The sequence below is a fragment of the Pseudophryne corroboree genome, chromosome 3 (assembly GCF_028390025.1).
Source record: "Pseudophryne corroboree isolate aPseCor3 chromosome 3, aPseCor3.hap2, whole genome shotgun sequence".
NCBI lineage: Eukaryota > Metazoa > Chordata > Amphibia > Anura > Myobatrachidae > Pseudophryne > Pseudophryne corroboree.
The window spans coordinates 103,785,230-103,798,556 of NC_086446.1; the positions used below are offsets into that span (position 1 = coordinate 103,785,230).

The 13,327-nt window shown below is 48.9% G+C and overlaps 1 protein-coding gene across 1 annotated transcript; it reads left to right on the forward strand.

The window, feature by feature from the left end:
* Nucleotides 1-1,195: 1,195 nt before the first annotated feature.
* On the forward strand, nt 1,196-10,526 carry LOC135057211 (zinc finger protein 383-like). The gene is made up of 4 exons (XM_063963104.1): nt 1,196-2,221; nt 3,612-3,738; nt 8,398-8,508; nt 9,409-10,526. Exons 1-4 carry the CDS (start codon nt 1,196-1,198, stop codon nt 10,350-10,352), a joined length of 2,208 nt encoding a protein of 735 aa, XP_063819174.1. The 3' UTR covers nt 10,353-10,526.
* Nucleotides 10,527-13,327: the final 2,801 nt, after the last annotated feature.

A 13,327-nucleotide genomic window follows, 5' to 3' on the forward strand; every position in this document is an offset into this window, starting at 1 on the left:
GACACAAAGGTATGCAACAGGGTAGACACACCAGGTGGTGTAAAACAAATGACTGAGGATCTAGGTAGACTAGAGGAATGGTCAAGAGTGTGGCAATTACAGTTTAATGCCAAAAAATGCAAAATCATGCACTTGGGTCTCAAAAATCCAAAGGCTAAATATAGTATTAATGGCACTATACTGGAAACTACTCAGGAGGAAAGGGATCTAGGAGTCACTATTTCAGATGACTTAAAGGCAGGTAAGCATTGTAACAAAGCAATGAGGAAGGCTAGTCAGATGCTTGGCTGCATTGGGAGAGGAATCCCCGCAGCAGAAAGAAAGAAGTAATAATGCCACTGTATAGGTCATTGGTACGGCCTCATCTAGAATACTGTGTTCAATTCTAGAGGCCATATCTTCAAAAGGATATTATTACATTAGAGACTGTACAAAGAAGGGCAACTAAAATGGTGCATGTCCTACACCACAAAACATACCCAGAAAGACTAAAAAATCTCAATATGTATAGTTTGGAGCAGAGAAGGGAAAGGGGGGACATGATAGAAACTTTCAAATATATCAAGGGTTTTAACAAAGTCCAGGAGGGAAACATTCTCCAAATGAAGAGAAGCAATAGGACACGAGGACATGCACTGAGACTGGAGGGGGGGAGGTTCAAGGGAAATATGAGGAAAAATGACTTCACAGAAAGGGTAGTGGACAAGTGGAATAGCCACCCATCAGAGGTGGTAGATGCTAAGACAGTAGAGCAATTTAAACATGCATGGGATAGGCATAAGGATATCCTTACAAAGAAATCAGGATCAAATAAGGTTTGAGATAAAAATATGGTAAAAAAAAAAAAAAAAAAAGGGGCAGACTAGATGGGCCAAGTGGTTCTTATCTGCCATCAAATTCTATTTTTCTATGTTAAGAAGAAGACTGTGTCCCTTAATAAAAAAAAAAACACGAAAATTATTTTCATTAATGGAAATTATGCTGTAACAAGGTTTTATACTCCTGAATACTGGCTACATGCACCATTATTAGGTGACAGCTATACATTTCTTATATACTTATGATCTTAATCTGATTGTTATGTGTTTTTAAGATCAGATTGGTGTCTCTTTACATGTATCCTGCCTTTGAACTGTAACAAATTAATTAAGTGCCGCTAATTAACTTGTAAACTCCATTACAGGAATGATTTAAAATGCCAAACTGCATCGTAAAAGGGTGCCCTCATAAAACAGGCCGTAAACTGGAATACCCCTCGGTAACTCTGCACGGATTCCCAAACAACATCCCCGAAATAAAAAAATGGCTCCTCAAAACCGGACAAAACTTTGGTGACCTGGACGAGTTTGCGGAGCAAGTTCTGGAGAAAAAGAAAAGTGATGTTTACTGCATGTGCTCTGAACATTTCACCGTAGGCTCCTATATTAGGAAAGGCAGCAAGATTTACCTGAAGAAAGGCGCAGTGCCCTCCATCTTTGAGCCTTTCGTAGGTTTTCCTACCATTAGGCGAAGGGAAGACCTTGATCAGGTCTCTAATGCAATCTCTTCATTAATCCCCACAGTCAGTCTCACTAATCGCAGCAGGTATATAGACAAGTGCGAAAAAGAGGGAAACAATCGTGCGTTTGCTGGTTCAAGATGCTTAAAGAAGGATAGCAGCACCCAAACTGAGGACATATCGAAGACAAATAATGGGCAAGTAGCAGTCCGTTTTTCGATGCTAAACAATTATTTACATCCTTGTGCCCCCTCAAACCCCGTGAACGTACAACCGATGTTTAAAGAACAGTACGCCCATGCGTTGCTGGATCTGAAATCAAAAGAAGAAATACTTTTTAAAGAGTCCACCAAGGCACCTTTGCCGGAGTCATCGTGTGCCACCAAAAAAGTGGAGGCTTCAATAAATATTCATGAATCACGAGCATCAGAGGAGATCTCCATACTGGTAGAGAAGAAGGAGGACTTGACCAGTGATCGGAAAGTCATTGTTTTTGAGTCCTGTCTAGACCAGCTGTTCTTGAAGCTTTGTAGTGCAGCACATTGTCTGTGTAAATCTCCTATTAAAATACTGGAGAAGAAAATGGATGGGCTGGAGCTGGTAGTAAATGCTATTTGTACTAGTGGACATAAGTTTGAGCTCTGGTCAAACCAGCCGAGGAAGGGAGATATGATAATGGGAACAGTTCCTCTGTCTGAACCGATTTTGCTCAGTAGTTCCACTGTAGGAAAAGTGACATTAAGAAAGCATCCAAATGTGTGTGTTTCAGGAGAGGCTTTGTGCTATGTATCAAAGCATAATCCAATGTTGGCTTTTCCTCAGGAGTTATTGCTGTGTACAGGTGAGCTATAGTTAAAGGGACTGACTACTTTCTGCTGCAAGGATCAGTAAGGAGGAGATTCATCTAAGCAATATGTTCCGTCTGAACCTCACACGATGTACGTCTGAACCCATAGGTTATTATAGGAGGAAAGATTTGCAAATGTATGCATCCATATGAGGTGCCATGTTCCCTGCTGGATGGCCCGCATTGTATTAGCCTGTGAGATCCTGATAGACACTTGCTGCTCTGTGAATCTTCCTCCTGTAAATCGATGTTTATTTGTGTTTATTTCTTATTGCAAATAGAGGATACTAGCAGTTGGCTACAGTGTCCTTTGTTGGGCTCGGTATTATAGAGCGGAATTCTGCTGCACATAAGAAAGTATTTCCCCTCTCAGGCAAAACTTTGGACCTGAGTCACATTTAACGCCGATGCTTGTGGAGAGATTTTTTGCAAACATTTCCGAAAACGATGGTTCACGCATTGCACAGCGTGTATGCGCAAAGTATCTGTTGCAATCGGGCAGATGGTATCAGAAATGTAGAAAAGAGATCTGCGTTCCCGGACGGTGACTGGCAAGTGGCTAGAAATACACGCACAAATGGTCAATGGGCGTGTAGTGTTCATTCTAGCACCCCGCACCTGTCACAACTCATGCAGTTCCTCTTTCCCTACTGGGGTGTCGCTCCTTGCTCTGGTGCGTCTAGCACACTCTGGTCTGTATCTCAGTGCTGAAATACAGACCAGAGTGTGCTAGAAGCACCAGAGCAGAGAGCAACACACCAGGCAGGAAAGAGGAACTGCATGGGTTGTGACGGGTGCAGGGAGCTAGAATAAACACTAGATCTGCAATGGAATTGGTACTTGTCATTGTACCTGTGTAACTCATACTTTTATCTGTACCACACGTCGTCTTGTTATGCTTCATTTGTACTTGGGTGCAGTGGATTTTGTGGCATCATACAAATAAATAATGATGATGATGCCTCTTTCATGCAGTCTCTCACCAGTCCTCCCTCCACCTCTCTCTCAGCCCATCTTTCCTATTTGACTTCCCACCCTTTTATTTTCTCTATTTTTCTCCCTCCTCCTCTTTCTTCCTTCCTCTGATTTCACCCTTCCACCTTTAATATTTATGATTGAGGTCATAATGCTGTATGTTGTCCATTTTGTTTCTTTCTTTTTTTTTTCCCTTCCAGAATATAATGTACAGATTCTGTTGAGTGAGAGAATTGTCATAGTAATTGTTTATCTCTTCACTAATTGAAAGCTGTTTTTCCCCCCTTACAGCAGAAATCTCAGTTTGATGAGGTCGCAGTTCACTTCTCCAAGGAGGAGTGGGACTCTTTAAAAACAGAAGAGAAGGAGATTTACTGGGAGGTGATGATAGAGAATTACCAGACCCTCCGCTCTCTAGGTACCAAATTCTTACACTTTCTATCTGTCGCTCTAAAAGGCAGAGTAGGCTTAAATAATACCAGGGTATCATAGGCTTCCGTATCGCAGGTAGAAGAGATAAGGAAATATACAATGGTTTTCTGTATTATTTGTCACGGTAACACTATAGGTCATTAAATAAAGGCCAGGTGAATTACCAAACACCTAGATGAGATCTTACTCACAGGCTTTTCCTGGGAGGAAGCTGCAATCCACACACCAAGGTCTGACCAATTTGTGACCAGTTTTCCCCACTCTAACCACATTACACCCTGCTGGGCTGGTACCATGTTACCATAGAGCCTACCTAGTGATTGTCTACTTACATAGAGAGGGTGTCATGGAGCATGGAGCTTCTCCTTCGTTACTCGTTACCCCCTGTGTTGTAGGCAGAGGCGTAACTAGGGGTTTTGGAGCCCAGGGCAAGACCAATAATGGTGCATTCCCCCCCCCCCACTGAAAAAAAAAATGGCCAGAAGGGGGCATGGACACTGAAAATGGGATGTGCCAACATGACATGCCACCACATGCACCTTACCATCATCATCATCTCCTGCACAAATAGGTGTCACTGTATATAAAGATGTCAGGGTGTGTATGTATAGCTGTAGGTGCAGTGGTCGAAGTGTAATTTTTTAAGGGGTGTATGAGTGAAGGTTTCAATTATGCGTGCGCTCTGAAAAGGGGGCGTGGACACTCAGAAGGGGGCGTGTCCTTCAGTGTAGTAGGACCCCTTATACTATCTAGTACTGGTGCCCCTTTCACATTATAACACACGGTAGGAGCTGAAATTCACATTATAGAGTGAGGGGATCCTACCCCCTTAATTAACAAGGCCTGTGGAGCACTGTGGTGAGGGGAGCCTACCCCCTTAATTGACTAATTGCAGAGTTTAGCAGCAAAAGGGTTGCAGCAATTTCTCATCCCAAGCTGCGGCGCTTCTGCCACCTCCGACACTCCACGTCTTTGGCGACACCCGGGATGCAGAGCACCGCACCGGGGATGCACCCTTTTCAGTGTGGTCTGCTGCGCTCCGAAGGGGAATCTTCTCTCCTGCTGCAGGATCCCGATCTGCGCCGTCCTCCCCGCTGTTCCGTGCCATCTTCTTTAAGCCAGCCGTGGTCTTCTGCCGGTGCTCCCATCGCTGGTCAGTCTACTTCCTTGCTGCAGGGTCCCGATCCACCAAAGGTTGGATGTCCTTCTCCAGTCCTGCGGCTGGCTGAACTCCTCTTCTGCGGCATCTTCTCCACTCAGTGCGGACGACTCTGGTCGCTCCGGTGACAGGTGCAGGCGTGAATCCTCCAGGGCCTCCGGCCTCCTTCCTACGTGCTGCTGCTGTCTGCTAATTAAAAAATAAGTTAGTTACGCCTCTGGTCGTCTCTCACTCAGCACATCATCGCCTCCCCCTGCGTCATCACTCAGCACACCATCGCCTCCCCCTGCGTCGTCACTCAGCACACCATCGCCTCCCCCTGCTTCGTCACTCAGCACACCATCGCCTCCCCCTGCGTCGTCACTCAGCACACCATTGCCTCCCCCCTGCGTCGTCACTCAGCACACCATCACCTCCCCCTGCGTCGTCACTCAGCACACCATCGCCTCCCCCTGCGTCGTCACTCAGCACACCATCGCCTCCCCCTGCGTCGTCACTCAGCACACCATCGCCTCCCCCTGCGTCGTCACTCAGCACACCATCGCCTCCCCCTGCGTCGTCACTCAGCACACCATCGCCTCCCCCTGCTTCGTCACTCAGCACACCATCGCCTCCCCCTGCGTCGTCACTCAGCACACCATCGCCTCCCCCCTGCGTCGTCACTCAGCACACCATCACCTCCCCCTGCGTCGTCACTCAGCACACCATCGCCTCCCCCTGCGTCGTCACTCAGCACACCATCGCCTCCCCCTGCGTCGTCACTCAGCACACCATCGCCTCCCCCTGCGTCGTCACTCAGCACACCATCGCCTCCCCCACTGCGTCGTCACTCAGCACACCATCGCCTCCCCCTGCGTCGTCACTCAGCACACCATCGCCTCCCCCTGCGTCATCACTCAGCACACCATCCCCTACCCCACTGCGTCGTCACTCAGCACACCATCCCCTACCCCACTGCGTCGTCACTCAGTACACCATCCCCTACCCCACTGCGTCGTCACTCAGCACACCATCCCCTACCCCACTGCGTCGTCACTCAGCACACCATCCCCTACCCCACTGCGTCGTCACTCAGCACACCATCCCCTACCCCACTGCGTCGTCACTCAGCACACCATCCCCTACCCCACTGCGTCGTCACTCAGCACACCATCCCCTACCCCACTGCGTCGTCACTCAGCACACCATCCCCTACCCCACTGCGTCGTCACTCAGCACACCATCACCTCCCCCACTGCGTCGTCACTCAGCACACCATCACCTCCCCCACTACGTCGTCACTCAGCACACCATCACCTCCCCCACTGCGTCGTCACTCAGCACACCATCACCTCCCCCACTGCGTCGTCACTCAGCACACCATCACCTCCCCCACTGCGTCGTCACTCAGCACACCATCACCTCCCCCACTGCGTCGTCACTCAGCACACCATCACCTCCCCCACTGCGTCGTCACTCAGCACACCATCACCTCCCCCACTGCGTCGTCACTCAGCACACCATCACCTCCCCCACTGCGTCGTCACTCAGCACACCATCACCTCCCCCACTGCGTCGTCACTCAGCACACCATCACTGAGACTTGTAGTTCGACAGGATAGATCTGGCAGGTAGTCAGATAGCATGGGAAGGGGAGAGGGCGGTACTCTTCTGCTCAGGGCCTCAGGCACTTTCCACCACAGACTGCACCGCAGTCAGACACATGGGCTGCGGATATTCAAGCAGGCTGGCGGGTGTTAGCTAGTGGGCGGGCGTTCGTTGGCGGGCCATCATTCAGGCAAGTCCACGGCTCCACCTCAGTGCCTCAGAGCTGTGGCAGCCCGGCGGATGGCGACGTGACGTCATGCAGCAATAGTTGATACAGGGGTGGAGGGGGGCTTTGCCTGGGAGCTGCAGCGTGTGGAACGTCCTACCGGTCAGCAAATGCATTACTGACCGGGAGGGAAGAGGAGGAGGGAAGGGGAGTGGGCTCCCTCCTCTTCCTCCAGCTGGACCGCCTCCTCCTGTTCGTAACGGCCCGCGGCGGTGCGCAGCGATATAAATCCAGGATAATTCAGTGTAGAGCAATAGCGGGGGCGAGTGGGCATGATGCCCTGGCCACCTGCGGCGCCCCCTCTGCTGGGCCTGCCAAGGCGCCCAGGGAACGTGCCCTGCTCGACCCCCCTTAGTTACGCCTCTGGTTGTAGGTGCCTCTGTGTCTAATGTTTATCGCAAGGTAACAATAGGAACCAGGCAATGTTAATGAAGGGGAGTGTGTATGGTTATGAGGTTTACATCCACACATTAATCTGTTAAAAGTTTTTACAATGGCAATGAAGGTTGTAAGAATATAGTGTCCAGTCTAGCACCCTGCACCTGTCACAGCCAGTGCAGTTCCTTCTTTCTGTCTGGGATGTCGCTCTTTGTTTTGGTGCCTCTAGCACACTCTGGTCTGAAGCTCAGTGCTGAGATACAGGACCTAATTCAGAGTTGATCGCAGCAGCAAATTTGTTAGCAGTTGGGCAAAACCATGGGGGTCATTCCGAGTTGTTCGCTCGCAAGCGGATTTTAGCGGATTTGCTCATGCTAAGCCGCCGCCTTCTGGGAGTGAATCTTAGCATCTTAAAATTGCGAACGATGTATTTGCAATATTGCGATTACACACCTCGTAGCAGTTTCTGAGTAGCTCCAGACTTACTCGGCATCTGCGATCATTTCAGTGCTTGTCGTTCCTGGTTTAACGTCACAAACACACCCAGCGTTCGCCCAGACACCCCCCCGTTTCTCCGGCCATTTCCTGTCAATCACATTACGATCGCCAGAACGATGAAAAAGCCGTGAGTAAAATTCCTAACTGCATAGCAAATTTACTTGGCGCAGTCGCAGTGCGGACATTGCGCATTAAGCGGAAAATCGCTGCGATGCGAAGATTTTTACCGAGCGAACAACTCGGAATGACCCCCCATGTGCACTGCAGGAGGGGCAGATATAACATGTGCAGAGAGAGTTAGATTTGGGTGGGGTGTGTTCAAACTGAAATCTAAATTGCAGTGTAAAAATAAAGCAGCCACTGTTTACCCTGCACAGAAACAATATAACCCACTCAAATCAAATTCTCTCTGCAAATGTTATATTTGCCCCCCCCCCCCAGCAGTGCACATGATTTTGCACAACTGCTAACAAATTTGCTGCTATCACCTCTGAATTACCCCCACAGACCAGAGTGTGCTAGAAGCATGAGAACGCAGCCAATCAAGTCATTAGAAGCCAGTGGCACAACATGCAGGCCTTGGGAATACTCGCATGTGCTTTAGTGATGTTCACCAATTGATAGCCTACATAACAGTTCACCCCACAAAATGGCTGCCTCTGTTGTGTTTAGGCCAAGTGTAAACTTTCATTTGTTGATTGCCTTGCTAATTGGTGGTCTTAATTACCTTTGAAAAATAATAAATTCAACTAGTTACTTGATTTGACTTTTTCTGTCTTGTTATTATATCTTGGCAGGACGGATCAGTGTGATCCCTCAGATTGTATCAATGATTGAGCGGGGGGAGGAACCCTATGTGATAGGCCCCTCACATTCTGAGAAGGAAAATCCAGTAGTCCACAGCATGGGTAAGTGCTGTGTGTAAAGGATAGTTCACACAGAAGAGCTATGGAGAGAGTACGATAGATATTGGAGGGTGTAGCAATCATTATAAGCCAGTTTGCGCTCTGTTCCTCACAGAGTGAACGTAGTGGAGCTTAGACATGTGAAAATTATTGCCTGGGCCCTAAAGCAAAGTATTGTACTGCGTGCTCTGCAGTATGGGCCTGGTTCTGAGTAGGACACTGGTGGAGATGCAGTTGGTCCCCGCGGACACCTGCAAACTGCGTTATGCGCCACGGAAAATGACCACGTATTGTGCATGCTCACAGGTATGGAGAGGTAGTGTGTGGAAGGATTTATCTGTACTGCAATGGAGCGCTCCTTTCTGGGTGGTGCACTGAACTGATCCATCTTGTGGGCGTGTAGGCTAACATTTGCGCTCATACGCAGCTTGTGGACGGAGAAGGGATGCCTGTTTAAGGGCAGGCCTTTGCAGTGGCATACTGTGGGTGTAAGTGCCGTTATTAATAATGGGAAAACAGTGGGCAGGCCAGCCAGCCTTCCACGGATAATTGGCATAGATGAGCAAATACTGGCATTAGCAAGCAGGCTACGCTGATGTGTCTGCCTCAGAAGCAGGCCCTATGTGTGTGCAGCCAGCCTTTCTACCATATAGGTGAGAACTAGGGATACACCACACTCAGAAATCCTGTGAGGTTTCCAGCGAACACTACTGCACTTACTTTGGCTGTTCCCTGTGACTTTGGGTTGCACGACACACCCCAGTTGTATAGTAATGTCAGAATCCGAGTTCAACCATTTTTAAATGCAGAATCAACTGGTGGATCCCTAATGAGAACCGCTATCTAACTGTGTTAACCCTCTTGAATCATTGTTTTACTTTGTGTACATTTTTGTTTTGTCAGTTGCGCCTGTGCGGGCGGAGCCTCCTCTGACGAGAAGCAGCGGTGTCTCACAGTGTGGTGGTCCTATCGGAGATGCACAGAATGAAAATGTAGAGAAACGTGAAATATCACAGGAGTGTGAAGAAGCCTTCCTGGAGAAAAGGGGACTCCCGGATTATGTGATACCGACTCACATGGAGGAATGTCCAGACTGTGGGAAACTCTTCTTATATAAATCCTATCTCACCAGGCATCAGAGAACTCACACCGGGGAGAAGCCCTACCCCTGCACGGAGTGCGACAAGTGTTTTACAGACCGCTCCAGCCTGGCGAAGCACCAGAGAACGCACGGGATAGGGAAGGTCTTCGTCTGCCCGGACTGTGAGAAATGTTTCGGCTTGAAGTTGGACCTCATTAAGCACCAAGCAGTCCACAAGGAAGAGTACTCCTTCATTTGTTCCGTATGCGGAGAAAGCTTTCTAGACTACTTCGCTCTAGGGCGGCACAAGAGCAGTCACAAAGCAACATTTCACTTGTGTCCGATATGCGGCAAATGTTTCTCTAATCCGTCACACCTGCTTATACACAGGAAAATCCATAAAGGAGAACAGCCGTATTCTTGCACGGAATGTGGCGAATGTTTCAAAAACAACTTCGACCTAGTTAAGCATAAGCAGACTCGTCCGAGCGTCAAGCGATTTCCATGTTCGGAATGTGGGAAATGCTTCACCCAGACTTCCAGTCTTTATGCCCATCGGAGACTTCACTTAGGAGCGAAACCGTACTCCTGTCCTGAATGCGGGAGGTGTTTCGCTAAGAAATCCAGCCTGATTAAGCATCGGAGGCTACACACCGGAGAGAAACCATTTTCCTGTTTCGAGTACGGAAAATGTTTCGCTGTACACTCCAATCTGGTCAAACACCAGCAGCTTCACACTAGAGAGAAAAGGGTCTTGTATTCATAATGTGGGAAATGTTTTGGAGGCGACACCATGTGAGGCATGGGCGGCATCACAAGGGACTAGAGACCGTTTTCCTGCTAGGATTGGGGGAAATGTTCCGGTGATAAATCATGACTTATTTGCACAGGCAAAAGACTAATGTCGTGCCCCAAACGTTGAATGCATTTTGCTTCCCACTAAGCTCTTAGCAGATTCACGCTAGGTTGAATATGTTTTCTCTAACGTCCTAAGTGGATGCTGGGGACTCCGTAAGGACCATGGGGAATAGCGGCTCCGCAGGAGACTGGGCACAAAAGTAAAGCTTTAGAACTACCTGGTGTGCACTGGCTCCTCCCCCTATGACCCTCCTCCAAGCCTCAGTTAGATTTAAGTTAGATTTTTGTGCCCGAACGAGAAGGGTGCACACTAGGTGGCTCTCCTGAGCTGCTTAGTGAAAAGTTTAGTTTTAGGTTTTTTATTTTCAGTGAGACCTGCTGGCAACAGGCTCACTGCATCGAGGGACTAAGGGGAGAAGAAGCGAACTCACCTGCGTGCAGAGTGGATTGGGCTTCTTAGGCTACTGGACATTAGCTCCAGAGGGACGATCACAGGCCCAGTCATGGATGGGTCCCAGAGCCGCGCCGCCGGCCCCCTTACAGAGCCAGAAGACAGAAGAGGTCCAGAAAATCGGCGGCAGAAGACGTCCTGTCTTCAACAAGGTAGCGCACAGCACTGCAGCTGTGCGCCATTGCTCTCAGCACACTTCACATTCCGGTCACTAAGGGTGCAGGGCGCTGGGGGGGGGCGCCCTGAGACGCAATAAAAACACCTTGGATGGCAAAAAATGCATCACATATAGCTCCTGGGCTATATGGATGAATTTAACCCCTGCCAGAATACATAGAAAAACGGGAGATAAGGCCGCCGATAAGGGGGCGGAGCCTATCTCCTCAGCACACTGGCGCCATTTTCCCTCACAGCTCCGTTGGAGGGAAGCTCCCTGGCTCTCCCCTGCAGTCACTACACTACAGAAAGGGTTAAAAAAATAGAGGGGGGGCACTAATTACGCGCAGTATTAAAGATACAGCAGCTATAAGGGGAAAAACACTTATATAAGGTTATCCCTGTATATATATAGCGCTCTGGTGTGTGCTGGCAAACTCTCCCTCTGTCTCCCCAAAGGGCTAGTGGGGTCCTGTCCTCTATCAGAGCATTCCCTGTGTGTGTGCTGTATGTCGGTACGTTTGTGTTGACATGTATGAGGAGAAAAATGATGTGGAGACGGAGCAGATTGCCTGTAATAGTGATGTCACCCCCTAGGGGGTCGACACCTGAGTGGATGAACTGTTGGAAGGAATTACGTAACAGTGTCAGCTCTGTATAAAAGACAGTGGTTGACATGAGACAGCCGGCTACTCAGCTTGTGCCTGTCCAGACGTCTCATAGGCCGTCAGGGGCTCTAAAGCGCCCGTTACCTCAGATGGCAGATATAGACGCCGACACGGATACTGACTCCAGTGTCGACGGTGAAGAGACAAATGTGACTTCCAGTAGGGCCACACGTTACATGATTGAGGCAATGAAAAATGTTTTACACATTTCTGATAATACGAGTACCACCAAAAAGGGGTATTATGTTCGGTGAGGAAAAACTACCTGTAGTTTTCCTGAATCTGAGAAATTAAATGAGGTGTGTGACGATGCGTGGTTTTCCCCCGATAACAACTGATAATTTAAAAAATGTTATTGGCATTATATCCTTTCCCGCCAGAGGTTAGGGTGCGTTGGGAAACACCCCCTAGGGTGGATAAAGCGCTCACACGCTTGTAAGAACAAGGGCTCTACCCTCTCCTGAGATGGCCGCCCTTAAGGATCCTGCTGATAGAAAGCAGGAGGGCATCCTAAAATGTATTTACACACATACTGGTGTTATACTGCGACCAGCAATCGCCTCAGCCTGGATGTGCAGTGCTGGGTTGGCGTGGTCGGATTCCCTGACTGAAAATATTGATACCCTAGATAGGGACAGTATATTATTGCCTATAGAGCATTTAAAAGATGCATTTCTATATATGCGTGATGCACAGCGGAATATTTGCCGACTGGCATCAAGTCTAAGTGCGTTGTCCATTTCTACCAGTAGAGGGTTATGGACACGACAGTGGTCAGGTGATGCGGATTCCAAACGGCATTTGGAAGTATTGCCTTATTAAGGGGAGGAGTTATTTGGGGTCGGTCTTTCAGACCTGGTGGCCACGGCAACAGCTGGGAAATCCACGTTTGTACCCCAGGTCGCCTCTCAACATGAGAAGACGCCGTATTATCAGGCGCAGTCTTTTCGTGGGCAAGCGGGCAAAAGGTTCCTCATTTCTGCCCCGTGACAGAGGGAGAGGAAAAAGGCTGCAGAAATCAGCCAGTTCCCAGGAACAGAAACCCTCTCCCGCCTCTGCCAAGCCCTCAGTATGACGCTGGGGCTTTACAAGCAGAATCAGGCACGATGGGGGCCCGTCTCAATGAATTTCAGCGCGCAGTGGGCTCACTCGCAAGTAGACCCCTGGATCCAGGTGATATCTCAGGGGTACAAATTGGAATTCGAGACGTCTCCCCCTCGTCGTTTCCTAAAGTCGGCTTTACCGATGTCTCCTTCTGACAGGGAGACAGTTTTGGAAGCCATTCACAAGCTGTATTCCCAGCAGGTGATAATCAAGGTACCCCTCCTGCAACAGGGAACGGGGTATTATTCCACACTGTTGTGGTACCGAAGCCGGACGGCTCGGTGAGACCGATTCTAAATCTAAAATCTTTGAACACTTACATACAGAGGTTCAAATTCAAGATTGAGTCACTCAGAGCAGTGATTGCGAACCTGGAAGAAGAGGACTACATGATGTCTCGGGACATCAAGGATGCTTACCTTCATGTCCCAATTTACCCTTCTCACCAAGGGTACCTCAGGTTTATGGTACAGAACTGTCACTATCAGTTTCAGATGCTGCCGT